The 12,652-nt window shown below is 40.2% G+C and overlaps 3 protein-coding genes across 3 annotated transcripts in view; all 3 read left to right on the top strand.

Moving 5' to 3' along the window:
• Window positions 1–1,316: 1,316 nt before the first annotated feature.
• Window positions 1,317–3,530, top strand: LOC118333213 (LRRN4 C-terminal-like protein). The gene is made up of 2 exons (XM_035668763.1): window positions 1,317–1,454; window positions 2,325–3,530. Exon 2 carries the CDS (start codon window positions 2,327–2,329, stop codon window positions 3,113–3,115), a length of 789 nt encoding a protein of 262 aa, XP_035524656.1. The 5' UTR covers window positions 1,317–1,454; window positions 2,325–2,326; the 3' UTR covers window positions 3,116–3,530.
• A 581-nt stretch (window positions 3,531–4,111) lies between these two features.
• si:dkey-34l15.1 (thiosulfate:glutathione sulfurtransferase) lies at window positions 4,112–6,400 on the top strand. The gene is made up of 4 exons (XM_035669406.1): window positions 4,112–4,220; window positions 5,340–5,468; window positions 5,714–5,876; window positions 6,098–6,400. The coding sequence occupies exons 1-4, from the start codon at window positions 4,208–4,210 to the stop codon at window positions 6,150–6,152; spliced, it is 360 nt and encodes a 119-aa protein (XP_035525299.1). The 5' UTR covers window positions 4,112–4,207; the 3' UTR covers window positions 6,153–6,400.
• Window positions 6,401–6,988: 588 nt separating this feature from the next.
• Window positions 6,989–12,652, top strand: part of zgc:195212 (DUF4554 domain-containing protein) — a 7,379-nt gene continuing 1,715 nt past the window's right edge. The window contains exons 1-9 of the mRNA XM_035669798.1: window positions 6,989–7,009; window positions 7,221–7,344; window positions 7,929–7,982; window positions 8,061–8,182; window positions 8,346–8,429; window positions 8,516–8,571; window positions 9,075–9,146; window positions 9,368–9,595; window positions 10,923–11,032. Of these exons, the coding sequence (XP_035525691.1) occupies window positions 6,989–7,009; window positions 7,221–7,344; window positions 7,929–7,982; window positions 8,061–8,182; window positions 8,346–8,429; window positions 8,516–8,571; window positions 9,075–9,146; window positions 9,368–9,595; window positions 10,923–11,032 (871 nt within the window). The remainder of the gene's footprint in view (window positions 7,010–7,220; window positions 7,345–7,928; window positions 7,983–8,060; window positions 8,183–8,345; window positions 8,430–8,515; window positions 8,572–9,074; window positions 9,147–9,367; window positions 9,596–10,922; window positions 11,033–12,652) is intronic.

Raw genomic sequence — 12,652 nt, 5'->3', positions numbered from 1 at the left:
TTCGTTGAGAGAGATGCCTAGAAAGACTGCTTATTGGCCTGGCTAGCTCAGGTTGTGGACTATTCTTGTGTACCTGCTGTGGATTTTACAACTCTGTTTGGACAATAAACTGTTGAACTGTTCCAACGCTGGTCTCAGTCTGTGCTGTTCTTGGGTCCAACCTCACGCCCATTACACCATCAGTACAATATTAATGCACGTAAGGAACTGCACACACAAATCTGAACATGTTTTCCCAATTAAGTACATTATAAAACATTGTATGAAAACACTACATAAATCTGAACTGTATTTCCTGCTGTACAATTTAAGTGGCTTTACATTTAAGTGTCTCTTCTGTGTTTGTTCATCTCCTAATAATTGATTGTTTCTGTAACCTCATCTTGTCAACACATTAAATCAGTTTGCCTTCATATGAACATAACAAGTTGATTTGTACATGTAAGTGTACACTCTCATAACCTCACTGTAGTTTGTTTTACGTTGTTGGTTTTTCCCCTTACTATGTAAGCAACTCTCCAGAAAATCCTTGTATGTGCACATGTTTATTTAACAATAAAACATATTCTGTTTCAATGGGGCTCAAGTTAGAATTTCTCAAAAGCAGAAATTATGTGGAATTTTAGGTCGGGGCCCGTCTGGTTTTTGGTGTAGGTCGGGTAAATCCTCTGAGACCTGAAGTTGGAAAAGAAGGGGGCCTCTGCGCTGGTACTTTTCCTCTCATCAGCACAATGTGGGTACTTGGAATAAGAAAGAGCACGCCTACTTTGCCAGCTTTACCCCATAAAAGGATGAGAGAGGAGAAAGCCTTGATCACCCCCCCCTCCAGATTGACACAATGGGGGCTACAAGAGGTGGAGGGGGGCCCATCATAAATACACATGCATGCATTCTTCACCCCCCATCCTCAAAGGCACGCATAAACACACACTGAAGTGACCTTATGTCCTGTTTGTTTCCACAAGAACACCTGCAGAGTGTGCAGGAACTCTTAAAGAAGTAATCAAAAACAGGCAGCTACACCTCCGGATTACTTAAACACATTCTGTAACAAGCACTAGCCTGCCACCCACTGCAGCTTACCAAATTAATATGCTAAGCAGCACACAGACAGCCCGCTCCTGTCGCTCCCCTCCTCTCACTGTCCCAACACACATTCACAGAACAATTCCACACAAAGAAAAATAAAAAGAGCAACGATGGCTTCTCGGAAGCCCTGTTGAGAAATAGGAGTAAAAAGAGGCAGAGGCAGAGTATGAAAGAGTGAAAAGGGAGGGAGAGGCACTGAGGGGAGAAAGGGAGGGGGTGTTGAGACGGAGGAGGAGGAGAAGGAGAGTCTGAGGGAAACAACTTAAGACGGTGAGAACAGAAGACGTTAGTGAGTACACGGTGAGAGCAGACACAGAGAGAGAAAGAGAGACTAAAGACCTGGAATATTCCTCACCAACAAACAGGTACAGTAAACCATTTCTAACACTTTACTTTTAAGTCACTTTTATCACCATGGTGACAAGTGTGCTGACCAGATGAAAAACACTGAAATGGTTTGGTGTTTATTCTTAGAGATGCAGTCATCAGGAGTATTTATGGCCATGATAAAACATCTTCTAGTATTAGAGTTACTTTAAAGTGAAAGAGTGTAAAGTGAAAATTCATCTGTGCTTTGATTCAGTGTTGTGTTCCCACAGAACTTGTCTGGCTTGTTGCCAGGAGAAAATGGAAGTGCTGATGGGGTCACCCCAATAGTTGTGGTTTTGTCTTCCAGGACTCAGCATTTATTTATCTAAAGCTGTTTACATGATGGAAACTAGAACATCGCGAAACCTTGATTATACACAGAGCTGTTTCCGAGCCGTAAACTTTGGTAAAATAGCATAGTCAACAAGCCAAAGAGATTCGTCTTACCACTCTCAACAAACTTTTCTTGTCTTGTATGAAAAGGCAGAAATTAATTTTTTTTTGTTAATTAAATCATTAAATCACTCCCTTTCTCTTATTCTTGGAACCACTGTGCATCTTTTTTTGCCAGGCTTTTGTCTGGTATTATAACCAAGTTCTTGTATTTTGGTTTCTGTTTTGACGCAGTGACTGACCACTATTACAATAACTTCTTGATTTCAGTTCCTTTATTCTTTATTTATACTTTAAATTACTTATTATAACCTCTATGTGTACTTTTAATATACACGGTCAAATGAGAAACAACGACCAGTGAAGATTTTCTCTCTTTGACTGAATGGATAAACATACAGTGTTAGTGATCTATTTATGGCTGTATTATTGGCTGTACTGTTTTTGTCATCATTTGTCATTTCTGTCCGTAGAGATGACGTCACTTTGCTGGAACCTGGCTGCGCTTCTCCTTTTTCTGAGTGCCTCGCCTCTCCTCAACTCCCACCATTTCACCTACGCTGCCTCTACTTCCCCTCCCATCACTCATCCACAGATCAAATTCATCACCGGCTTGGGCTCAGATAAGAACTATGAAGATGACTACCCTGATGAGGAACACCCTCCTGAAGTGCCGTCCTCCGTGAGAACTCCCTTTCTCCACGCAACACCGCAGCTCTGCCAATACGACTCCTGCTCAGAGAATCAGGAGCCCTGTGCTGATCTTGTCAGAAAGACTGGGTGCCTTTGTCCCGGGATCAGTGGGGCTGATGTGCCTCCTCATGCACCACGCATCCAAGCACTGCTGCCAATCAGTAAAGGGGATGACAGAGGAAAGGTAGAGGTCCAGTGGTGTGCTCCATCTTCTGTGGTGTCTAGATACAGGGTGGTGATTCAGGTAAGTGAAGGAGATGTCCTGGAGTTTGGGGACGTTTCGCGCAGGGGTTTGGTTGGATCTTTGGAAGCTGGGACCAAGGTGTGTGTGGAGGCGGTGAACAAGGCAGGACACAGCATCCCCTCAGACTTCTCCTGCATGCGGTATGACCCTCCTGCATCTTCTGACCATGAACTGTTAATTGGGGTCATTGCAGGAGGAGTCGCCTTTCTGTTACTTCTCATCATAGCAGCCGTGATCCTCTGGAAGTATCAAATGCATCAGAAGGCAAAGAGAGACTCCACTGATGGACTGGGCAACCCGTCTTACAGCACAGAGGGAACACTGTGATCCAGACTAGTTCAGCACCGACAATCCATCCCGTTCACACTGAACAGGCCTCCCCGAGACAGGGGGCACCGTCACAGCGTAATCACGAACAAAAGCCAAATCGTTCCGGGGTGGTGTCGTGATTGATTGTAGAATTAAGAAATTGTATACAGTCCTGTTTCAAGGAATATGTAAATATACTGGGGAGTAGTGTTCATGTAATAACACTAACAAATGGGTAATTCTTTACCTTTATTTTGAGGTTAGAACTACAAGTTTATTTGCTGGCAAATTAACCCTTGTAGGTTTATTGTTATTATTATGGGTTTATTGTAGTGTTTTTATATATCTTGTTTTATCATGGCTGAATTTGATTTTAAATATTGTTGATTTTTAGGATGTATTGACTGAAACTTTTGTAATAAACTAAATCTTATTTTAATCAAAAACTGTCTGAAAATGTCTTAGTTGAGGTTTTGCACAGGGCTACATGTTGTAAGTGGTGCAAGGGTGACAAGTTAATGAAGATAATGTGCCTGAGTAATATGCTGGGCCACCACAAGCCACAAGAACAGATTTAATGGGCTTTGGTAACACGTCTCTGAAACTTTACTGGAAGTGTTGAACAACACAAAATTAGAATTAAAATTATCTCCACTTCGACCAGCTACAATAATAAAATTAATTTAATTTAATCAGTTAATGCACCAATAAAAATAAATAATTGTAATGATGTATTTTTTCACACTCTGGAAAATGCTCATCCTAAATGGTACGGGAGTAGTTTTAGTTTTAATACTTTTATATTTTACTGGCATACCTTTTATATTTGTGGCTGAATTTTGAAGGCTGGAAATTTATCGGTAACAGAATATTTCTTTACATCGTGCTATGATCCCTCCTTCACTTAACGACCTGCAACTTCAAAGTCTCACACTTTTATTTTGAAAGTCTTGGGAAGTTGATTTTATTGGCTAGCGACTGTCCCAAGTCCCGCCTTCTCTTGGCGTTTGAGCCAATCATTGTCACTAAACAATATGAGGAAGAAGGTGTATTGTTGTTTTTAACGTGAGGAGGACTCACCATTCATAATAACAGCTTCATACAACCAGGATGGCGAGCACAGGTGAGTCTCCGTTTCTCTCCACTCATTGACATCATTTATAATAACTGCTGCCTATATGAACTTTAATGAATGACAGGGAACATCCCTAACGTTGGTGGAGAAACCTCCCGCTAAATAACTAGCTGACACTTGTTTACAGTCCATAAATAGTAGTAAACAACTATCGCAGGTAAAGTTTGGTTAACGCCGGACTGCTTTAACGGTGGGACCCGAGTTGTTGCGTTAGTTAGATTTCTACCAACTAATAAATCTAAAATGAGGAAATAATACTGTAATATTATTACATTTTTATATTCATAGAATGACTCAGCATAAAAGTCTTCATAAGGTTAAACCGGAAGCTACTTGTATCCATAGGGAATGTCAAGCAACACCCAGTCCATGGCAACAACCAACAAACCAGGATAATGATTTGCATACCAAAACCTGTTACATCAAAGGAGAGTGGGGGAGGTTGTACCTTTAATCCTAATCTTCAAACACACACACACACACACACACACACACACACTTTAATTATTATAAAAAGTATGAGTGCCAACAGGAGGGAGCGGTCTTCAGGAGAGCAATGTACCCTGAAGGTGATTCGCTCTCCTGATAGTTCTTCACATACCTCGTCACAGGTACTGATCTGATACCAGTGCTTTCTGTCTTTTACCCACATTTAAAATCTGTACAGCTCACTGTGTGGAGCTTATTGGGGTCATTTCTATGTAAGGTTACAGCTGAGTCAGCAGCCCAGTGTGACTGACTGGATTTAGCTCATTGCACTGAAACACTGAACTTTATAACACTGACAAATAAACTGTATTTAATGTGGATGGTGTCACATAATGGGTGCCCATATCGGTTGGTACATCCCTATTAATCAGGCTGTTTAACTGTGTGGGGCAGGTGCATACAGCAGGTGTCTTACAGCATTACATATTAGCCATCACACCAACAGAAATTTCTTTTTGTTTGAAAAGGTCATCGGCCTTTGATGGTTAGTAATAAAATCTCATCGGGCTGTTTTATCACTTGAAGCCTAACCTGTGTGAATGATGCAATATAATGGGAGTATTCAACAGTGGCTGATCACACTCTGCAAAGCCGTTAACGTGTTTCTCGTCTCGTTAGTCTCCAAAGAAATCTCCTATGAAGATCTGAAAGCTCTTATGGGAAAGAGCCAGAATCTCCTTCTGGTTGACGTCCGCAGTAAAGAAGAAGTGGATAAAGGACGTATTCCAGGATCTGTTAACATCCCACGTGAGCTTCTTTTTAATTCATTTACAATGAGGGAAAAACAAAATTTTTCTTGTTTCTTCTTCACTGTTACCACTTAGCATGCACATTCACAGGTTGTTGTTCATACTGGATATGAAAAAATGTGCAGTTGTAGATAAGCGTCAGTGGGCTGTAGTCTGGGTTTTCAGGTTCTGAATGTTTAATGTGTTTGTGCATCATCTTTTTTAATCTTAAAACACCTTTCTGCCTTCCTCCCACTCGCTCAGTTGATACAGTAGAAGCAGCTCTTAAAATGGAGCCAGAAGAATTCAAGGCCAAGTACGGAGTAACAAAGCCACCGTTGGATACGCCAGAGCTGGTGTTTCACTGCCAGATAGGCAGGAGAGGGGGAACGGCCACAAACAAAGCCCACGAACTTGGATTCGTCAAGTAAATAACTTATTGGTTACTATACATTATACAGACACCCCATCTGGCTCTTAAACAGACCGAGTCTCACATCGATAGCCCGGACTGTTTTTAAGATTCATCTCATGCCTTAACAACGACTTTGTTTACTGTTTCCTCATAGAAACACTGAACTCTGGCTGTGTATGTGTATCACTTCTTGTTGTTGTTCTGAAATGTTTTCTCTCTGTCTTCTGTTTCAGTGCCCGTAATTATACCGGAGCATACAAGGAGTGGTCTGAGAAAGAGGGAAAGTGATTCTTGTTGAAGGCAAAAGCCTCTTCTATATTTATATTGTTGAATGCCAAACCTTATATATATATATATATTTGTTGAAGGTAAAGCCTCACATATATTTATACAAACAACAATTGTGAAAACTAGACGGACAAAATAGAGAAACATTTTTTTGTGTTTTTGTTTATCTTTTGATACTGTTTTGTTTTCATATGGTGCATTGTATTTAAAATGTATGATTTAATACAAATAAAATAAATTGTTGCCTACTCAGATTTACATGTATTTTTTTCATCTTTCATCATTTCAGACAGCTGAATATCTGCACATGCTGGGAAAAGATAAATGATGTGTTAACATGCAGTCATTTCTGTAAATTTGATGTGGTTTGAAGACATAAAGAGGAAGTTACATTCTACAAAATTACAACATAATACAGATTTAATACAGCTAGTCGTTTACACCATAATGTCTTGAAAGGAGAAGCAACAATAGAAGTAAATGTTTAGAAACATGTATTTGTTTGGCTTAACTTCGGTGTTCATAAATTCCTGTATATTATCCTGCTAATTACATTAATCAAATCAAAGTAATGTCCACACACTTATTATTAATTTAGACTTTAATACTAATACAGATGTTTCTCATCTCACTTGTAAGGTATTACCAGAGATTTCACAGATGTAACATTGCTCGCTGTGATATATATTTATATATATAGGGTGTTTTATATATATATTAGGGTGTGAAAGTGTTAAGTAAATATTATCGATCATCTTCCTGTGAGCTCAGTGGGTCAGGCACGTGCGCAGACCGTGGCGCGCGCACGGCGGTTAAATTGTGCCAATTGATTAAAGATGCTCCGAGAAATACAGCAGGTAAATCAACATTAATGGGGTAAATCAACATTAATGGGGTAAATTAGGACTGTTCTACATAGAAACACAAAGCCTGTACCTGTAAAAGTATCGTTTAATGGGCAGTGCTGTAAGTGTCAATCAAATTGAGGCTGTCAATCAAAGTGTGACGCTAATTAGCATATATGCTAGTTGTAGTTAGCTAAACCTTGAGTGTGTGTCTTACTTCCAGGTGCTGAGGTTGGTGAAGCTTCTGGGAAAGAAAAAACAACAGTGTGGTTCAAAGACTGCAGGGGGGCTTTTGGTTCTTCTGTGGACTGACACAGGAGCTTCTGTTCAGTGTTTAAACTGCACTGGTAAGCCTAATTGTTTCACCCTGTTCTCATAATGTGAGCTGCTTCATCAGGATGAACTTAAACTATTGGACAAAGCTACGTACATTTAACTAGCACTACTTCAAATCGACTATCTGTGAAATGTAGGGGAGTTGTGGGGAATAAAAGGCACAAAAGCAGCAGGATTTAGCAGCAGGAAAAGAGCTTCCAACACTCATCCTTTGGATGAACATTGTTAAGTAAGGATTTCTTTTGATGAAATAGCACTGCTAACGTAGGTATTAATTATCTATATAGAAATAAAACAACATTTCAGGTAAAAAATCTGCAGGATATGGTGAGAACACATGTGAATCAAACACTGAATTTTAAAGAAACCTGACCAAAAAGTGCACAATAAAAAGACATGATATAGGTGATATGTGATATACGAGTACACATTTATCTGGACTGTTGTTAGCTCGGCCCCCCGCGCTGTAAAGACTGTAAGACAGAGAATAAAAGTGACTGTTGCCAGCTGCTGTTAGGATTCCCTATCTAAACAACTTAAAAACAACTGACATAAAGCGCAAAGTGCTGTAACAGTGTTCACATTTGTGGTGCAGTTGCAGCTGCTGGTCCCTGGTGCACAGGGATTAAGATGGCAGCGCTCCAACCGGGTATGTATGTACACACACTTAATGTACACACAGACCTCGAGCTTTTGAACACTACATCACCTCTTTTTGCTACACTAGTTCTGACAGATTTGAAGGAGAGCATGTTTCCCTGCGCGTGGCCGTGTCCTCAGCCTGACCCCGAGGAGCTGTGTGACTTCACTGATCTGTATGGTTCCCTCAGACTCCTCTTGTCGTTTCAGGTACAAATTAAACGGAGCCACTACTAGGATTTTACTTATATTAGAGGATGAGCATTGTCTTTTTTAGGCGCTATAGTAACCTCTTTGTCTGTCTTAATGATAGACGATCGCAGTCGACCTGTGAGTGACACGTCATCTCTTTCAATATCTTTGCTCTGTACAGATGAAAGATGTGAGGCTTTTCAGTCCCGAGTGGTGTTCTCGTGTAGAGGCGCTCCTACACACATTCAGTTTGACTAACGCAAGGGTAGGAGCTGTTCTCCTCTGAAATGTAACCATAGGACTGTTGGTAAAGTTGGTAGCAAAAATGCGACCACCCTTCTTTTTCCGCAGATCAAAATCCACCTCAAATTCAAGTTCAGTCAGCAGACCTTCCAGCGAGAATTTAGGTATGACGGCCAACTACGCAAGCACAGCTCATCGCTTTCTTCTCTTGTAAATCGAGCAAGTTTCCCACCTGCTAGACGACCTCATGAATGACCATTTTTTTACTAAAACTGTGTTTTTTTAGGATTGTTTATTCATTATAGAGTTCACATGCCCCGACGTATTCTGCAGTGATTCATTCATTCATATTTAAGTTATTTAAATGTATAAATGCAAATATTTTCCTCACACGCAAAGACTGCAAAGCATTATTATATAGTTGTATATATATTTATGTTGTTGTATAATATGTCATTTGTATCTGGAGTATGTAACGAATATAATTTCCCTCTGGGATTATTAAAGTATTTCTGAATCTGAATCTGAATTAGATCAGATTTTAACAGTGGCTTGTTATGTTTTTAGCATTTTAAGGTAATAACAAACACAATGCCTCACTGCTCCTGTTAAACCCCCATTGAGCCTGTTTTTATGAAGCGCTAACGTTATATTCATATCCTTGCAGAGGGAAGATCAAGAGTAAAGTTACATGGGCAAACCAACCACCACTGAGCTTGGATGTCACCTCTAGTACACAGTCAGTAATGCTCTTTTTAAATAGTAAATTAATAATGTTTAGCTGTTTGTGTGGATCAGTGTTGTCTTACTTTCAGTTGAAAAATAATAAAACCCAGCAGGTACGGATGTGTAACCGAAATAATTGTATATTCATCCATTAATGAAACAGAAACATGTTGAAAATACCAGGGCATATAAGGTTTATTGTTGAAAGTGGATACTCTCTTCTTGGGTGTGAAGGCCTCCAGAGTGTGTGAAGAAAGGATGCTGGTGTGAGGGAGGACACCCTGTCGTTGGAAGCAGGTTGCCACTCAGTATCCCACCTGAAGCCATGGACCAGGGCCTGTTCGGGGAGCTCAGCATCCAACCTGTCACACTTCTGACCCCCTGTGTGCTGCAGTACCCCAATCTAGCAACACAACTCACTCACATACAAATATCCTTTGCTGATTTTTTTATCACATTTCTGTGTGTGATTTTAATGGACAGAATGTCAAGTGACAGTCGAGTTGTGTCTGTTGTGGTGGCCTCAGGACTGCGTCTGCCTTTTGCAGAGGTCGTGGTTCAGCTGGCTTCGTCAGACTGCGACTTCCAGTGCGCACTGGGGCGGTTTTGCAGCTGTGTGTGAATGAGGGTCAGCAACTCTGAGGCCATGGTAGTCCCTCTGGATTGGAAGAGAATCACTGCTCCAAGTGAAGGAGAATATTGGGGGTCAGCTCGCACAGAACTAGTGTTTAAGACGTCAATTTTCTAGTTGTTCTGAAAGGCTACACCCAAAGGCGCAGTGAAAAGCGGCCTTCATATAGACATGATATTGTTTAAATATGATGATAATGCCACACATTTGCTGTCTCTCCCGAAAGACATTTATAGTGTCGTAGTGCTGGGCCATATACAGGATGAACTATTCTGGTTTTCATTTCCTGTTTGATATGTGGTTTTCGTGTACAACCATACTGGTGCACAGCTGGCTGTAATTCTTTAATAGTTTGCAATATTGTTCTTGCCGCAAAGAGTCTGTAGCCTGTTTTAAGAGGTTAGCCCTCTTAACTACATATAATTGTCATAACTTTAAAACACAACAACTAAGAACCCACAGCTAACTCTCTTTAACAGAGCAACACACCATGGCACACAGCAATAAAACCTTTCTTAAAATGCTTTGAGTATTTTATGTCTGTGTGCCCAATAAAAAATGTTTAGATTCTGATTCCTTCATGTATTGAGGGCCAGGAACACGCTACAATAATCAAAACCTTCAGTATGTACATGATGACATTAAAATGTTTTTATATTCTATGTACTCCTGACAGTAGAATAAGCCACTATAAACCTATATAAAGGCCCAGTCATGCTGCCAGAATCTTAAAAAATATGATACAGTTCTTTGGTCATACCACCCAACACTATTGTTGGTTGTGTTGCTCTCAGATGGAAATAGTTGTGTAACAAAGGGAAAAAGAGAGAGAAAAGTTGGAACCCAGCTTACTTTATTAGCTCATCACAGCTCTGTGCGTAAAGACAAAGCTCTCAGTTTATCCGTCCGCCTGTGTTCCAACCCTCACCTGCGGTCATAAACTTTGGGTAATGACTGAAAAAGAGTGAAATCATGATATAATCAAAATGAGTTTCCTGTGCAGGTTGGCTGCTCTCACAGATAGAGCGAGGAGGGCGATAAGCTCAGGCACACAGTAGAGCCGCTGCTCCTTAGTGTTGCCCTCAGTGGAGGTGGTATGGTCATCTGATTTGGATTAGTCTTCCTTGACTTCACATGTGTCCATGTGTTTGTATGCAGCCCCAGTAATGTTCCTGTCACAGGCCCCTCCACCTTCTTCCAGAACCTCCCTGCACATCTGGACTGTGAGGAACTAGGCCTGCCAGGCCTTCGCTGCTCCTTCTTCAAAGGTAAACAACAACCACTGATGGGAACAACACATACATATGCTCTATATTAGGTCTTTCACCAGAGGAACTATAAGGGGCCAGTTTTCCTGGATTGGGTGTAAATTGAACCTGAAGTCCAGGACAGTTAATCCTGTCTTAAAAAGTGACTTTCTGAAACTCCTGAATGGGATTGCTTTCTGACTGAGTAGAGGACTAAAAGAGGACTAATTTCACCCATCTGTGTTTATTAGTTAGAAAATATGCCCTGGCCTGAAGCTGCTTATAAAAACTTTAATGGATTCCAAAAAGCCTGTAATTTAAATCAGAGGAATAAATCTAAACAGAACAATGGAGCAAGAAAAAAAAAAGAACACACACAGACCACAGTAAAAAAAAGGAGCTTAAAGTGACAGCACTTGCAGAGGAATGGCTCTGGAGCCCAGAGTCACTGTCACTGCATTGTCACTGTCTTCCTGTGAATTACGTTCACATGCAACTAATCTGCACACATGGTCTACATTCATTGTGATGAGATAGTTCTGATGTTGTGCTGCATTCACATAGAAAAACAATTCTCAGAGCTGAGAGTTGGGGTGTGGAAATTGTGACAGAGAGGTTTTTCCATCTGGTCTTACTAGAAATCAGTCGTTTGCATGTGTCCCGTTTAACTGTGATGTTTCTCTGACCATTACTAAATTGCTTAGTTGTCAATATCTAATCATACCTTTATCTTGCCTTAGTTTCCACAAAGGGATTTTAAAGAATAAAACTTTTTGCAGGTATGATCAACATATTAGTGTCTCTTCTAAATATGTGTAAAAAAGACTAATGGAGCGCCGCTCATTGACATTCGTTGTCCCGAAGATGTATTTTTTTAACTGCAAAATGACTGGCATGTGAACAGAATTTGTGAGGAAGCATTTTCTTTGTACCTGATTTCATGAAAATTATTATTTTCTATTGTCAAAGTACTTTACAAGCAGGTGGTTTGTCTTCAGTGAAATTGTCCAAATAATCCTTGTGTGTCCAGCCAACAGTCAGCCTTTCTGAATTCAATTCTGCCTTCTTCAACGTTTAATTTAGTCCTTGATTTAGTCGTGAAGTAACTCAGGTTTTTCTCTCAGGCAGGCAGGTAAGTCAAAAGGCTAAAATGTAGGATTATTCTAAACCATGTGTGAGAGAACTGATTTGAACTGATCTGGTTTAGTGGAAAGAGACTAAACACTTTGTCTGTAACTAAGCTTAGTCATCAGGAAATAATCTGTCTGGCTCAGACAATAGGATACTATATAGGGCAGAAGAGTTAATGCAGTCATACTGTGATAAAATAAAAAGAAACGTCAGATTTCTCAGAGACCGCTCTTGCTTAATAAATTACATTTTTGTGTTGTAGATTACACAACGAACTATAATCGTAAAACCATGAGTCATGAATCACATTCATTCACAATATTAACGAAACAAAATGCCTCATAAGAAAGCCTACTCCAGTCTTCTTGCTGATGGAGAGAAGATCCTCTGTCGTAAACATCAGTGAAGTTTGTGTTACTCTGGTCTGAATGTTTACTTTCAGTCTTTGTAAACATTCGTATAACTCAGTGAACTTAAATCAACTCAGGTTTTAGAACTGAACATTATAAC

This window comes from Morone saxatilis, unplaced genomic scaffold (genome assembly GCF_004916995.1).
Source record: "Morone saxatilis isolate NCDOM2014 unplaced genomic scaffold, NCSU_SB_2.0 Contig22, whole genome shotgun sequence".
NCBI lineage: Eukaryota > Metazoa > Chordata > Actinopteri > Moronidae > Morone > Morone saxatilis.
This window is presented reverse-complemented; position numbering and strand designations above follow the sequence as displayed.